Source organism: Mus caroli, unplaced genomic scaffold (genome assembly GCF_978045245.1).
Source record: "Mus caroli unplaced genomic scaffold, Mus_caroli_1 scaffold_6, whole genome shotgun sequence".
Taxonomy (NCBI): Eukaryota; Metazoa; Chordata; class Mammalia; order Rodentia; family Muridae; genus Mus; species Mus caroli.
In genome coordinates this window covers 44,939,922-44,955,794 of record NW_028227261.1, presented here as the reverse complement: position 1 = coordinate 44,955,794, position 15,873 = coordinate 44,939,922, and the positions used below count along the sequence as shown (strand labels likewise).

Below are 15,873 nucleotides of genomic sequence, written 5' to 3'. Positions count from 1 at the left end.
GCTGGAAAACTCGAGTCCTATACAAAAAGTCCTTTTCCACATGTGCCTAGTGTAGTAAAATGCCTGTGTTTTTTCCAAATATTTCAGCTTTTCAGGTTTCTCACTGAGGTCCATTACTCTCAGGTGTTTTTATCTCTAGAAAAATATATTTCTCAGACCTGGTGAGCTTATTTTAGCTACACAAATGAAATTTCAAAATGATACATCATTTAAAACCATGGACTGCTCACTTCTGGAGTTTTTCATTTAATATTTTCAAACAACATTTCACAACTTTTATGTGAAAAGAGGAAACAAATGTAGCAATAATTCGAATTTGTAAGAATAAAACAGAATTTTACTACTGTATCTGAAATAAGAGCACTAGATCTGGGGGACATTTCCTTTGTGGGTAGGGAGGACTAATATATGCACATATATTATATATGTATATATAATATATATTTATATACACATATATAACACATATATGCATGCATGCACACACATACATGTTTGTGCAAGCATGTATATATGACTCTCCTGAAAGGTTTTTTCTTTGTAGTGGTTATTGAGTATTTCCACTTGAATAATGCATGAATATAAATCATGACATATTAAAAAATTTCTTAATAATTCTTCTCTTCACAACCACCTATTATACTTATTATATCATTAATCTTCTAGCCACCAAGCCAGAAGTAGTGGTTTTCTTCCTCAATATTGGAGACTGAACTCATGTCTTTATACACACTAAGCAAACCATTTGCTGATGAGCTATACTCCTAGCCCCATCACACTGAAGCTTGAGACTTGTCACACTCAACCAATGCCATTCTTAAATTGATATGGTTAGTAGGATAATAAATTCAGTGCTTTTCATACTGAGATAAGATTATATTTTTCTCACTAAGACTATTAGCAAATAAATAGTGAAATTCTTGCATCCTACACACTAGATTGATGAAGTGGACATTTGAACTACATTAATTAATCAAAAACTTCCTCAAGGATGCTTACTTTAAAATAATTATTATTAATTAATCCAACCTGGTTGAGAATTCTACAGGCTCTAACACCAACCCTCCATGCAAAATGTATACATGGTTTCAAAAATGTCACAACTATTATTGGAGTAACTAACCTCTCTGATTGGATTTGAGGGTTACTTTATAAGGAGGGATGGCAAGTATGGAACAATTAGCTTGGTATTGTGTCTGGGGAGGCCATAGACCTTATCAGGGAACTCATTTCTGTTATTAATTAAATTGACCTTGTGTTTTTTCAGCATTTATGACTATACTTATTTGCAAATACAATCATCATCACTCAGAAAAGTTTCTTTTTACCATCAGTGGCAGAGAATAAAAAAATTCTTGGCTGCTTACAGTACCAAGCAAAACTAATGGTGGGTGTTTAGCCCTAAGCAGTACATTTATACCACCCCCTCTAAGTCTTGGAAATATGGTAGATATATGGTGGAGATAACTTAGTAATGATTTAAAGATAGGAAGAAACTAGATGTGAGGGTGCACATCTTTAATCCCAGCACTTAGGAGGCAAAAGCAGTTGATCTCTTTGAGTTCAAAGTCATCCTGGTCTACATAGTGAATTATATGCCAGAGGAGGCTACATAGTGCGATCCTGTCTCAGAAATGAAAACTTCAACCAATCAATCAATTAATCACTCAATCAAAATCAATCAACCACTAAGCAAAGACAGGTAGAGGAATGGCAAAATGCGGTCTTTTAGGCATAACATAGGTACTTCAGTTATGACCATATAGCATCTCTGATTTTCTGCAACAGGTCTTTACAAGCCTGCATTTGCCATCAGTCAGTTATGGATGGCAAAGAGGCATAGAGAGAGAGCCTCACCTCTCCCTGATGAACTATTGGCTACTGATGAATTCTGGAGGATAGTAATCATTTTCTTTAGATGTGTTCCCACTGTTAAGCCCACCATGGTCCACCAGAGATTTCAGAACCCAGAATCAAGTAGATAATTCTGATTAAACCCAGTGTGTCACAAAACAAAACAAAAAGACCTAAACAAAGAAAAGGGATTTGTAATGAGGAGAGTCACTGGAGCGTATGAGAAGGAGATGAGAGAAGGGAAAATATATAGACTGCATTACATGCATGTGAAAAAATTGTAAAAATAAAATTATCATATAAGTAATTTCCTTTATTTTATGGACATGCAGTTAGAAAACTAATACTTGTGCATTTTGTGAATTTGTCTAATTTCAATGTGCAGTAAGATAGTCTATTGTAGGAAAGAATTCAGTGAATTATATCAGTGAGCAAGGACAGAGAATGCAAATCTCATTCCCATGCAATCCTTGAGGCAGAGTTGGGTTTTATTTTACATTTGAGAGCTTCAATTTTTAAGGCATTTTTATTAGATATTTTCTTCATTTACATTTCAAATGCTATCCCCAAAGTCCCCCTATACCTTTTCCCTGCCCTGCTCTCCAACCTACCCACTCCTGCTTCCTGGCCTTTGCATTCCCCTGTACTGGAGCATATGATCTTTGCAATACCAAGGGTCTCTCCTCCCATTGATGGCCAAATAGGTCATCCTCTGCTACATATGCAACTAGAGACACAGCTCTGGGGGGTACTGGTTAGTTCATATTGTTGGAGAACTTCAATTTTTACTTAACCTAACTGTCAGACTTCTGTATTCATTTAGAGTTATGTAAAATCGCTTTTCAGAAAGCTACTAATACATCTTTTTCATGTAGACTTCCATTTCTTTGTTTCATTCACTATTCCAGTTTTGTATTCTCTTCAACAATTCCCAGCCCCATCTGAACAGTTATCTTTGTGTTCTATCACACTTATATCTTAAAAATGTGCATCACTTTCATGATTAATACTTATATGTAGTACTAAAGCTTAAGATGCTAGCTCTGGCTTATGTTCACTGGGTTTGACTTCTCCCCTACTTTGCCTCTTGCACATTTTCCTATACTGTTAATATTCTAGACCCATCAAGTATTTCAACTTTTATTATTTTGCTTTAGTTCATATATGTGTAATCTTATAAACATTTTCCCCTTTATAAAAATCTCTCCTTATCCTTAAATTTCAGACTTGATAGGGTAAACATTTATTACCCTATAAAGTTCAAGTTCCTCAACATAAAATTATTCTCACAGCTTTCTCAGTATACTACATTTCATGTGTGGTAATTTCTGTATATGTGTCTCTACCTTAACTTCTAAATATGAACTATATAAGAATATGTTTCTGGAACCATAGATTTATTACCAGCATATTGTAGTATATTTACTTTTCTTTCTTAAATAGGGGTCACCTTGTCAGCACTTCAATAAAATATGAAGATGACTCAGAAAATATATATTCTTTTCACACACACAAATATACACACAAATACACACACTCACACACACACACACAGTTTTGTTATACGACATTATTTGGTCAGTGGAAATTTAATGGACACAGCTCCAATTGAGATGTATGTTTCTCCTAGTTTTGGGCTTCACATGGTGCATTATGATTAGTTGCATGTAATGTGTGTGTTGTATGTATATATGCATGTATGTTGTTTGTATGTATGAATGTGTGTGTGTGTCTGTGGTAACCTCCATCTGTTTCAAAGAGAAGCTTCTTCATTAGGAGTTAGGACTATACTGTGTTTCTGTGGGTACAAAGACAAATAGAATGTACTTAGATATTATGTTGGTTTAGTTATCTTAGCTTATGACAGTTATACGTTATACAGATACAACTACAAAACAACTCTCACATAAGGCTCAGGAATTATTGAAGAAGAGTGAGAAGAATGATTTGAAGAGCCAGAGGATAAAAGAGGTTCCTGTGAAATTATGTCTTCTAGGAATGTCAGATGCTATGCCAATAAAATGTCTTAACATGATCTGAGTAAGGAAAATAGCAATAGAAGTTCTAAAGTGGATGAGGGAAAGTCCATAAGATCTCAACCATACACACAGAACTAGACAACTAAAGAATGTTGCAGGAGGGTGGACCCACTAATTGGTTATCCTGTACCAAATGGTCAGCCTTGAAAACATTTATGTAAGTAATATTATATAGATTGATATGGGTGTGTATATTTATTTAGGAGTAGGTATGTGTATGCTATATATATGTAACAATGATTAATGAAAAACAGGAGGCCATGAATTTAAGGAGAGCAAGGAGGGGTATATTTGAATGTTTAGAAGGAGGAAAGGGAAATGTGAAATAACGAATTTATATTATGAACTAAAAATAAAAATAACATAATAAATGCTTATTGTAAGGGCTTGAAAAAGTGGCTCAGTCGGTAAAGTGATTTGTACAGAAGTTCAAGGACCTTAATTCATATACCCAGAACCTACAGAAATTCAGACATGGTAGCACATATCTGTAATCCAGTGCTCTAACTGTAAGATGGAAAATAGAAGATGGAGAATGCCTAGAAGCTCATGCGTTAGCTAGTCTGGCATATGTTACTGCCAAAGAGATGCTGCTATCTTAAACAAAATGAAAGGAGTAGACTGAGACCTGAGGCTGTCATCTTATCTCCACATGTCTGCTGTAGCATGTACACACTGCACACTCATCTGTATTCATACACACGTACAAACACAAATACACACACACTTCATAAGAAATGTGTAATATTGTCATCCATGGAGATGGGATAACTATTCACACAAGTAAGACCAAGAGAGAGTACCCTCACGCTGGATTCCACGGTGGTTGGTTCTTAAATCGTACCATGTAATATATATTGCTCAGAATACAGAGGTCCTAGGGAAAAATGCTAAATGGTAAGCTAAGAATTGCCTATTCTTTGTTGGGTAGCAGTTCTTTACCTCTTCATTCCTACCCTACTTTTATTATTTTTACAAACACTCTTTGATATTTATTGTTTACTGAGTCCTAGACCTTAATGGATTACTCACTTTCTTCAGTTTCTTCTAGTTTATAAGTATAGAAAAGGTGCCATCTACACATGGTTTTCTCAGTAAAAGGAAGCAACATTTCCTAGAATTTAATTAACCTTTTCAGAATTCCACATCTCAAGGAGCAGTTGAGCAAAGACTTTGTGCTTTAAAGTTATTGGTGCAGCTTTCAATCCCCCTTGTCATGGGATGGACTTTCTGTTTGTTTGTTTGTTTGTTTGTTTGTTTGTTTGTTTTTTGAGACAGGGTTTCTCTGTATAGTCCTGGCTGTCCTGGAACTCGCTCTGTAGACCAGGCTAGCCTCAAACTCAGAAATCCACCTGCCTCTGCCTCCCGAGTGCTGGGATTAAAGGCGTGTGCCACCATTGCCCGGCTGACTGACATGTTTTAATCAACGAATAACAAAGGCAATATGAGGACATAGTGGAGAGGCTGATTCTGGAAGTCATCTTGGGGAGAAGTAGTAGTGAGCAAGACTTTAATGACCAGACATAATACCTAAGGGGGTTCTACTATGGAAAAAATCCTTGCATAACTGTGCCAAGAAAATAAATGTTTGAAGAATATACAAATAAAACTGTAAAAACTATAAGATTGAATGATACATAAAGTTACACAGATATCTAGAGGCAGACCTTAGACTTTTGTTGTAGGATGATTTGGCATTATATACTTTTGGCGGTGGAAAAATGGAGAAAGGCATCTCAATGCAATTTGGAACATTCCGAAGGAATGGAGGTTGATGGGATTAGCACTAAGAGTAATGAAGAACATTTTCGTGTTTGCTGTACATAGCCAATAAGAGAAGGTTATCTGAAAAGGGATAGAAAGTGATGTGAGAATTTTTTCAGGTAGAGTAGGCTCAAGGTCACAAAGGTTATCACTGATATATGTAGGTGTTCAGAACATTCTAATCAATAGTGCATACACATAAAAATATTTTATGTAGATAGTTTTGAGTTTTGAGGAAGAATTATTTTAAAAATGGCATTAATTCTTTATCTCATAATTTTAGTCATTCCATAATTAGTTCTAGAACATCAATTATTCATCCTGTATTCAGTGTTTATTGATTATTATCACTCAGTGTGTATTTCAAGGAAATCACTTTGTTAGTTTACTTAGAGCATCAATTTCTGTAGACATGGAAACAGGCGTGCAATTTAGGCATTACATTACCACATGTCTCTGTATCTCAATGCCAAGGTAGTCTGTGGCTGAAACAATCAACCATTTTAGGTTTCATGTGAAGCGATATTTATTTGAAGTTATGAAATGTACAAAATTATGAACATAAAATTTCTTCAAAATAAGAATGATACTAAATAAATACTCCTATCCTAGAATTTTCATTCACTTTCTTGCTGAAATCTCTTGAGGCTATTTATTAGAAATATTTCAAAGGACAGCTTTGATTTTCAAGCTCTCTACCTATAACCCTGCTGCCTACAGGTCTTCTGTAGGCCTTGTAATTAAAAATTAGTAAGGACTAAAATTCACTTGGTTATAAGCAAACTTATCTCTGATAGTTTAAATCTGCCAAATAATCAGTTACCCTTCAAATTCTAAAAGGAGTTTTAAATTTTTCTATTTCTGTTTTGACAATAGTTAATGACTATTCAGCCCCATAGACATATCTACAATATATCCCTAAGACTTGGGGAACAATCTTTAAAAGGGTGAGGGGGAGAAAGATTCTAAGAGCCTGAGCACCAGAATGCTGGCTTACCTTTTATTCCTACTGACAATGGATCACCGATTTTATTAAAAGTATCAGTTGGGAAGAAGGATTTTTCCTTTTCAAATACCTGTACATTCAATCTCTGTAATTAGCTCTTTCCTCTCACTGCTTCATAAAAGTTTTTATTAGTTTTGTTTTACCTATTTCATTATATTGATATAGATTATTTCTATTTCTTTTTTTCCATTTCTTTTTTTAATTTATTTTTTATTAGATATTTTCTTCATTTACATTTCAAATGCTATCCCCAAAGACCCCTATACCCTCCCCGCCCTGCTCCCCAACCCACCCACTCCTGCTTCCTGGCCCTGGCATTCCCCTGTACTGGGGCATATGATCTTCACAATACCAAGGACTTCTCCTCCTATTGATGGCCACGAGGCCATCCTCTGCTACATATGCAACTAGAGAAACAATTTTGGGGGATACTGGTTAGTTCATATCGTTGTTCCTCCTATAGGGTTGCAGACCCTTTTAGCTCCTTGGGTACTTTCTCTATTTCTATCTCCAGGTTTTGGGTTTTCCATTTTATATTATTAGTACCACTACATTTTTTGTAAAGTTTGAATATTAAATGTTACATTAAAATAATCTTGTAGATTCTCCCCATTTCTTTATCTTAATCTTCCTTTTCAGCTTCATTTTGCAGCATGCCTTATGTTACTGGATGTTGACCAGTTTTCCTTGCCTACCCTTCTTTGTGTTTTATTTTTATTTTTTTCGCCCGCAGGGATGAACTTTCTGTCTTCTTATACTTGAGATAAGAAGAAAACTCAGCCTTCAAGCTTAAACTAACACTTAGGTTAAACTCTCCAAACCAGGGTTAGTTTATACAGTTCAATATCAGTATAATACTTTTCACATATCTTGGCTCCAGTGTTACCTGACATGTGTTTTTAGATGAATTAACTATATGTGACATTGATATATATGTAAATATATAATGTTGAGTCAGTATTTCTTTTAATTTTATTCTCATAGAATAAAATTTTATATAAATTATTGTTTTTAACTATATCTATCCCATCCTATTCCCTCCCCTCAAATCTTTACTATTACCCCCTTCTTCTTTCTCTATATAACTTTATTTACTCTTTTAAAAACTCTACTGAATTGATATAGTGCTTCTATTTGTGACTGGGTATAGGGCTATCTGCTGACACATAGGTAGCCCCGTAGGGTTGCATCCTTGAAGGAAACCTAATCCCCAACCCCGACAGTCATTAATTGCCAGTAGCTTCTTATCTAGGAGTGGGGCTTCATGAATACCCACCTCCCTTATCATGCTTGGATTTTGGCTGGCTCTGTCTTGTGCTTCTACAGTAGTAGGTCTCCAGATGGCTTTTTTCAAAACTCTTTAATGTTATTCCTTCCTATACTCCCTACTCTACCTTGTCCTATCTCTCACCCTAATGTCTCTCACCCTAATTGACCCTTGCTGTTCCTCTATTTATCATTCTCTCTTAATACTATCTACCTTCTATCCCTATTCCCTGAACATACCCATCAGTATGGTCCTTTTCTAGTTGTCTGACCTCGGTGGGTACTTCAGTTTATAATAACTTACCATTCAAAGCTATCATCCTTATATGGGAGAGAACATGTAGTCGGTAGCTCATTCCAGATGTTTTTTTTTTTTTTCTTTTCAAGCTCTATCCATTTACCTGCAAAGTTTCATCATTTTAGTTTTCTTTACAGCCAGCTAGAAATTCATTGAATATGTTTTCATTGTCCATTCATCATTTGAAAGATGTTTAGATTGTTTTCATTTTCTGGCTTCTGTGAATAGGGCAGCACTGAGTTTGGTTGAATAAGCATCTCTGGACTAGGCTGTCTCTGGAGTAGGCTGTTGCACTAATATCCACAAATTGAGAAAACATGTCACTTGTCTTTTAAAATCTATGTTAGTTTACTTGGTATTTTAATTTCTCCCATTTACCCACAAAGTTCATGATTCCATTTTCCTTTACCAATGAAGAGTTTTGCGTTGTGAATAGTACCACATTATCATTACCCAATTCATCAGCTGAGGGCCATTTAGATGGATTCCATCTCCTCATTATTGTGAGTAGAGTGATAATGATTGGTTTTGCAAGTGTCCGTGGAGTAGAAGGTTGAGTCTCCTGGACAGAAAAAGAAGTGAGTGGTATAGCTGAGTAATATGGCACTTCTACTTTTAGCTTTTTTTGAGAATTCTATGCATTTCTATTATGACTTCTTAAGTTTGCATTTTCCACAAGAAGTAAATAAAGGTCTCATTTCCCCACATCCTTGCTAGCATTTCTTGTTTGTTGTTTTGGTGTCTGTCATTTTGACTGTGCTAAGATGCAGTCTCAAAGTATTTTTAATTTGCTACTGGTCTGAAGAATCTTAGACATTTTCACTTTGTACTGTCTTATTTAACTGAACAGTGGACAACTATGTTTATGTTCACCCTTTTTCATTCTTTTTAGAGTTTTATTTTTAGTACCATCTCCTAACCTTTAATTAGGTTGTTTTGATGTATATTCTAGATATTAACCCTCTGTCAAACTTATCTGGTTTACCCTTTCCACATTTTGTAGGCTACCTCTTCACTAGAATAATGATGTCTTTTGCAGTATAAAACATTTCAGTTTCATGGGATCTCATTTGTCAGTTATTGGTTTTAATGCCTGTACTGTATGTGTTCTGTTAATAAATTCCTTCCCTGTACCTGTATGTTGAAGAATATTCTTTTTTCCTATCCTAACAGGTTCAGGGTATCATTCCTTTGTTGGTATCCTTGACCTAGTTGAAGTTTAGTTTTCTGTAGAGTAAGAGACAAGAATGTAGTTTTGTTCTATATGTAATTATTTAGTTTTACCAGCACCATTTATTAAAGATGCTGTCCTTTTTCCAGTATATATTTGGTCTCCATTTTGCCAAAATTTAGGAAGTTTTAGGAGCATGGACTTAATTTGTGTCTTCTATTCTATTCCATTATTCAAGTGTCTGTTTTTAAGACTGTATCCTGTTGTTTTTATTGTAGTAGTTATATAGTAGGACTTGCAATCATGTGCATACATCTACATGTGTTTTATTATTGATAATTAATATTGCATCCTGGTTCTTTTATGTCTGAATTTATGTTTTGAGATTTTCTTTTCAACTTCTGTGATAAATCAAATGCATTGGAATTTTGATGGTGTTCATTGAAACTGTAGATTGCTTTTGGTTAGGAGGTAGGGTGGGAATTTTCATTGTATCAATCTCACTAGTACATGAGATGGGTTTCCAGCTTCTGGTATCATCTTTAGTTTCCATTATTGTGCTTTGAAGCTTTCATTATCCAAGGCTTTTACTTCTTTGGTTAGATTTATTCCAAATTTTTAATTTTGATGCTATTGTATATGGGATTGTTTCCCTGATTTCTTTTCTTTTATTTTTTGCTATGCTTGTTGTGGTTTATAGAAAGGCTGATGATTTTCTGTGTTAATTTGGTTCTTCCTACTTTACTCAACATGTAGGACATAGGAGTTTTAACATAGATCCTTAACATCTTCATATGTAGAACTGTATCATCTTCAAGTAGAAGTATTTTGATATTTTTCCTTTCTTATTTTTATCCCTGTGTCTTAATGCCTTAGCTAAGACATTTTGCTCTATTTTGAACAGGAGTGAAGAGAGTGGACATTATTATCTAGTTCCTAATTTTAGTGGAGATGCCTTGAGTTTTTCTTTATCATCTTATTGGCTATAAGCTTGTATTACCTTTATTATATTGAGCTATGCCCTTTGTATTCCTAGATTTTCAGGACTTTATGAAATGTGAGATTTTTGTTAAAGGGCTTTCCTTTTTGATGGAGGCTTGCATTGACTCTGTGGATTTCTTTCTGTAGCATAGCTCTTTTCACCTTTATTAATAATGCTGATCTATAATGAGCATGAATGATCTGTTTTCACTGTCTTCTATCTATTTCTTCAATGTTTCTAAATTTTCATTGCAAAGGTCTTTCAATTCTTTGATTAAGTTTTTTTCCAAAGTATTTTATTTTTTGAGGCTATTGTGAATAGGAGGGATTAATCTTTTTTAAAACCATGAGTTATCCTTGTTCATTTCTAGTAATCATTTTAAAGTCTACCATGTATGATTTAAGTCTATCTTTACAAATTTGACTTAATTTTAATGTTCTGTAGCATATTAATATCATATAGCATTTTCTTTATGATTTAGTTTGCTTAGCATAATGTGACTGGCTTGATATAAATTTGAATATTTAATCCCTTTATATTTGAGCCATTTAATATATTTGAGTTTAAAATATGTATCCTATTTTTTCCTATTTGCCCATCAAGGTTTTGATTTTGCTTCATTCTTTTCCTTATTGTTTATTTAAATAAATAAAAATATTGCTACTATATTTTTAAATATGTTTCCATAAAACCATAATATGATACAGAATTGAAGTATTTCAGGAAAATGGATATATAGTTACAGTGTGATGAAAGAACAATAGAATCAGAAGTCTTCATTTCAAAGTCTTTTTCTGATGCTTTAAAGTATGCATTTGAATAGTCACTAAGTACTTATGGGTTTCAGATTCATCATTATTGGATCAAGGTAAAGATTTAGTAACATGAAGAAAGTCATTTTGAAATTTCACATTTCTAGAGAGACTGTTATATAATTATTAAGAACTCTGTACATAGTAACAATTTAAAGATTTCTTTTTCCATGCATTCTGTCCAGCTGTTAAAACAAAAGTGATATAATTCTTTTAATATTGGAATGAAATTAATATGTGCATTTTAGAATATGAAAATTTCAGTTGTCCAAAATTGCTTTAATAATGGAGTATATATCAAGTATAATGATTTAAAATATACTTCCATTTATATTTCTGTGTTACCTATGCTAGGTCTGTTATGTAAACTGCTGTAGAGTTTGGTCACTAGTGGTTAGAGATTTGCTATTTGTATTCAAATAATTTGTGAATGCTCATTGCTTATTATATAACTTTGGAGTTGTTTCAGATGTTTATGTCATGTTTTTCTTGTATGTAAAATGAGATAGCAAGAGTATCTCATTCATGGATGTTGTTTTGAGGTATAAATTGATTGGTAGGTATACTTAGCCTTCAGGACAGTCTATATCATATATTAAAACCTAGAAATATTAATTTTCTACTAAAATTTATTTCTTAATTGCACTAAAGTTAAAATGTACATTTTGTCCTTGAATATAGGAGTAAGTACTTATATTTCATTTTCTGCAATTTCTACATTATTATATCTTTTATTTATTTTGTGTAGTGTGCAGTGGTGGATGTATGCAAAGAGAACTTCCTGAAGGAGTTGGTTTTTCTTTCATTATGTGGAACTTGGTATTAAATCCTCATTGTCAACTTCAGTATCAAACATCTTTATACACTGAGCCATCTTTACAGTCTAATAATCTTTAGTTTATAATGAGAAAAAATTGGGAAATTTTAAAGGAATTTTTCATGGTTACTCAGAAAATGTAAAACTAACCTAAATAATTTGACCTCATAATTATTGTCATTGTGTAATAAATACTCTGTCTTTAAAAACAATGTCTTAATAAACATTTTGATAATGAAAATTCAAAGAACCATTTTTATATAAAGAATCTCCTTGAGGATTATGAACACAAGGAAAGAAAATTAATAGGCAGGTCTTTGGTCTTGATTAAATCAAACAGTCTAAAGTATGTCAAACAAAGATTAGGACTAGTATCAGTGCTCATAATATTGTTGAGATGCACGAATTAAAACAATTCTCTTATGTTTTGTTATAGGTAACCTCGGCCGGGTTGAGCAAGTCTCTGATTTTGAGTATGATCTGTTCATTAGACCGGACACCTGTAATCCACGCTTCCGAGTCTGGTTCAACTTTACTGTTGAAAATGTGAAAGAATTACAGGTGAGGGAACTGGGGACTATCAAGTGAGGTCTTAGAGAAGGAACCTAGTTTGCTTCCTTCAACAGCTATTAAACCTCTGGCTGTAGCAGACATTGAGTAGCGGGTAAAATGTTGACTTATGTTTCCTGATGGGAATGAATTAATGAAAACTTTTATCTAAGGAAAAGTGGGTTGTTTACTGATTAAATCCTTCTATGTGAAGATTTCTTGTGGAACAACCATAAGGGAACACTGGAAGTGCCTGTTGCTTTCTGTATCTAAGATGCTGTTACATCATCTCTGTCAAGAAAAATCTCTTCTCTTATTCAACGGGATGTTCATATTTTTAAGGCTGTATAACTGTTAAAACAGAGTATCTCTCCTAAAGTGTGTGTTTTTGGGAATTCAAAGCTATTTTATTATCTGGTGATTCTGGGAAACCTTGTATTTTTTTTGTCCATGTTTCAATTTTATGACTATATTAATCTGCTTTAATCTTGATTTCTTCAGGTTTACTTTCTAACTGCCAGTGATTCATGATACTTTTGAAAACTTGTTTTTCATGAGAGGATATTGATAAAAATAGAGTGATAAAGTACATATGCATTAGCAAAGTCTAATTCTAATAAATATTGCAACTTTATTCTATTCAGACATCTGCAAATGAACAGATTGCTCAAATTGTACAGGCATAGTGATTCTGTGGTTCTTGTAAGCATATGGAAGCCTGGCCATGAAAAGCACCACCCCTTCTTGCCTAAGATCATCTTTATCTACAATACCAGGGAGAAAGTCAGGGGCTTGTTCTGGTTCTCCCTGAATCAGTCAGTGCTGTGTGCATCTCCCTATGCTTTTCAGTTACAGCTTGATTCATGTTTTGGGGCCTGGAAGTTTCTGGAATTCAGGTACTCATGGGCTCTTTCTTGGCACTATGCTGTTCCTGGCATCTTAGCCTTGATGTGACAGGAAGCATTTGTGAAACCGAAAAGACCACCAAGGATCTGTTTCCAATGTAATCACATTAGGTTCTCTGTATTACAAGTTTGAGGTTGGGCTCTCCTCTAACCTAACCCTGACACAGCAGGATGGGAAAGTGGAGCAGCCTGAACCCTCAGCAGGATAAGGTTTTATAGGGAATGGGAGTGAGTGAGGGGGTGTCCAGCCTGGTGAGTATCTAATAGAATGACTATTGTAAGCTGACAGGTGGGTGTCTTGAAGCAAGACTGAACAATCACAAATGGTCTGAAAGTACATCTGAAACAATCAGACATTAATTAACAATCAGACATTGATTAACTGTTGCTAGGAAGTAGCTAGGGAGTAACTCTTGATATGGGCCAAGGACAAGCTTGGTACTTGGTACTTGGGTGCATCCTGGGTTCAGCTGCAGGTCAAGTTCTCAGGCCTTTTTTTTTTTTTTTTTTTTTAAGATAGAGGCCAGTCCCAAGATAGAATAGGTTTGGCCTCTCAGCCTCAGCAGAAGAGGGAAGGACAGTGCACTTTTCAACTAATTGTCACAATTCTCTGGAGTACCACAGACACAGCACTGAGGAACATGCCATTTTTTGAAGTTTTAGAGGCTACCTGGTGGGAACTGGATATAGAAAGGTATCTGTATACTGGTAAATATGGTACTTGAGAGTTTCAGCATATGGGGAAGGTCATAAAAGAGCTGAAGCTCTCACACAGACCCCTCCACCCTGGGCAACTCTAAGTCCTGGCCTTGTTTCCTGCTTCTACCTAATTTAACATTACCAAGTCTATTGGCCATTTCCATGGTATTATCATGCACATTCTCCTTTTTGACCATGTACAGTGGCTCTCCTGACTCCAGGATTATTCCACAAAATAACCAGTAATCTTCAAAATACTTTACCAAAGTCTTCTGTTGGCTTCCTGAAAACATCACTTTCTATCAGGAAGTGGACATATATCCTCTTCTGTTGCTGTTGCTAATGCAGCTTGGTAAATTAGATTTGAAACACACACACTCCTCTGAAAAGCAAACAACTGTTATGCAGACAGTTTACACAAATGAAGGGAAACTTTTCAAAAATGCCATATAAATGTGCCAGGATATCCACATCCATAAAAAGGACCACACTTCTCTTTCTTACATAGTTTATATTCTTTTTTAATCTGATTTTTAATGCAAGCAGTTCACACTCTTGGGTGATGCATTGCAAAGGGAAGAGCGGGAGCAGGTGAGGATGAAGGAATGTGTCTAAACAAGACAGTGTAGCTGAAAAAAAAGAGAAGCAAAGTGATCCCTTCAGTTGTTGTGTGCCTTTTGTCTAATGATTATTGAGGAATTTCATTTTTAATTTTTCATTCCTTGGAAAAGCCTTTCCAATGCATGTTTTATTAACTATCATTTTCATAAATTTCAATTTTTGTATAATTTTTCAAGCAATTATTGTCAGACTAGTAATAGTAATAACTTGTGTCTTTTCTTAGTGAGACTGAGAGGGTATCTGTAAATGTTTGGTAACATTTCTACATATTTGTCATTTTTAAAGAGCATTTGAGATTTCATATTTCCTATGGTAGACTTTTGTAGGGCTGAGAATCAGACTCAGTGTATGTGCACTATACAAACACTCCACTTTTGAGCAAGCTGTACTTCAGCGTGTCTGCTTTTTTCCCCTCATTTATGTATGTTTATGAATACTTATTTAATGTTGTCATAGCTGATATTTAATTTGCTCCTCTGGGTTCTAACTACATAAACAATACTATCATATGCTTGTTACACTCTGAAGCCTTATATGTGTTTATCTAGTTTTTTTTGTTTTTTGTTTTTTGTTTTTTTTGAGCCTGATGCTTCATTCATTCACTATCTTTCTATGGCCACTGTCTCACCAATTCTAACCACATTATGAAGTTATGGAAATCTGTCTCAAGAAGGCAAACAGATCTACTAGAGAGATACTGTGTCTATCCCTAGCACACCGGATATTTGTTTTCATGGTTGCTTACATGAAAGAGAATGGTTTTGCTATTAAGTTTGACTTGTGAGATCTGCTTTTACAATATCTCATCCTATAATCTCTTTCCATATCTTTCCAATTTCCGTTAAAATGGGAGCTGCACAAATGTAATCTCAAGAACCTTATTTGGTATTTGGTACTAGCAGACAAGAAAATATTAGTCATCACAGGCAGAGTCCATTAAATGAATTTTAAAATCAAAGAATCAAATGTACTGTACATGCAGGGCTAGCTCTGGGGTTATTTTCTTTGATGTTTTGAGGAAGAGATAAAAGCTTGGAACACGCACTTCTGTATCACAGGACTGACATATTAGCCCTGAAAAAGTAGTTGT

The 15,873-nt window shown here is 34.5% G+C and overlaps 1 protein-coding gene across 5 annotated transcripts in view; it reads left to right on the top strand.

The window, feature by feature from the left end:
• The window catches only part of LOC110293190 (AGBL carboxypeptidase 4), a 1,191,022-nt gene that overhangs the window by 140,055 nt on the left and 1,035,094 nt on the right, over positions 1 to 15,873 (top strand). For all 5 annotated transcript variants that reach the window (XM_029476352.2, XM_085839081.1, XM_021161009.2 and 2 more), the window contains exon 3: positions 12,446 to 12,570. In XM_029476352.2, coding sequence (XP_029332212.1) covers positions 12,446 to 12,570 — 125 coding nt within the window. The remainder of the gene's footprint in view (positions 1 to 12,445; positions 12,571 to 15,873) is intronic.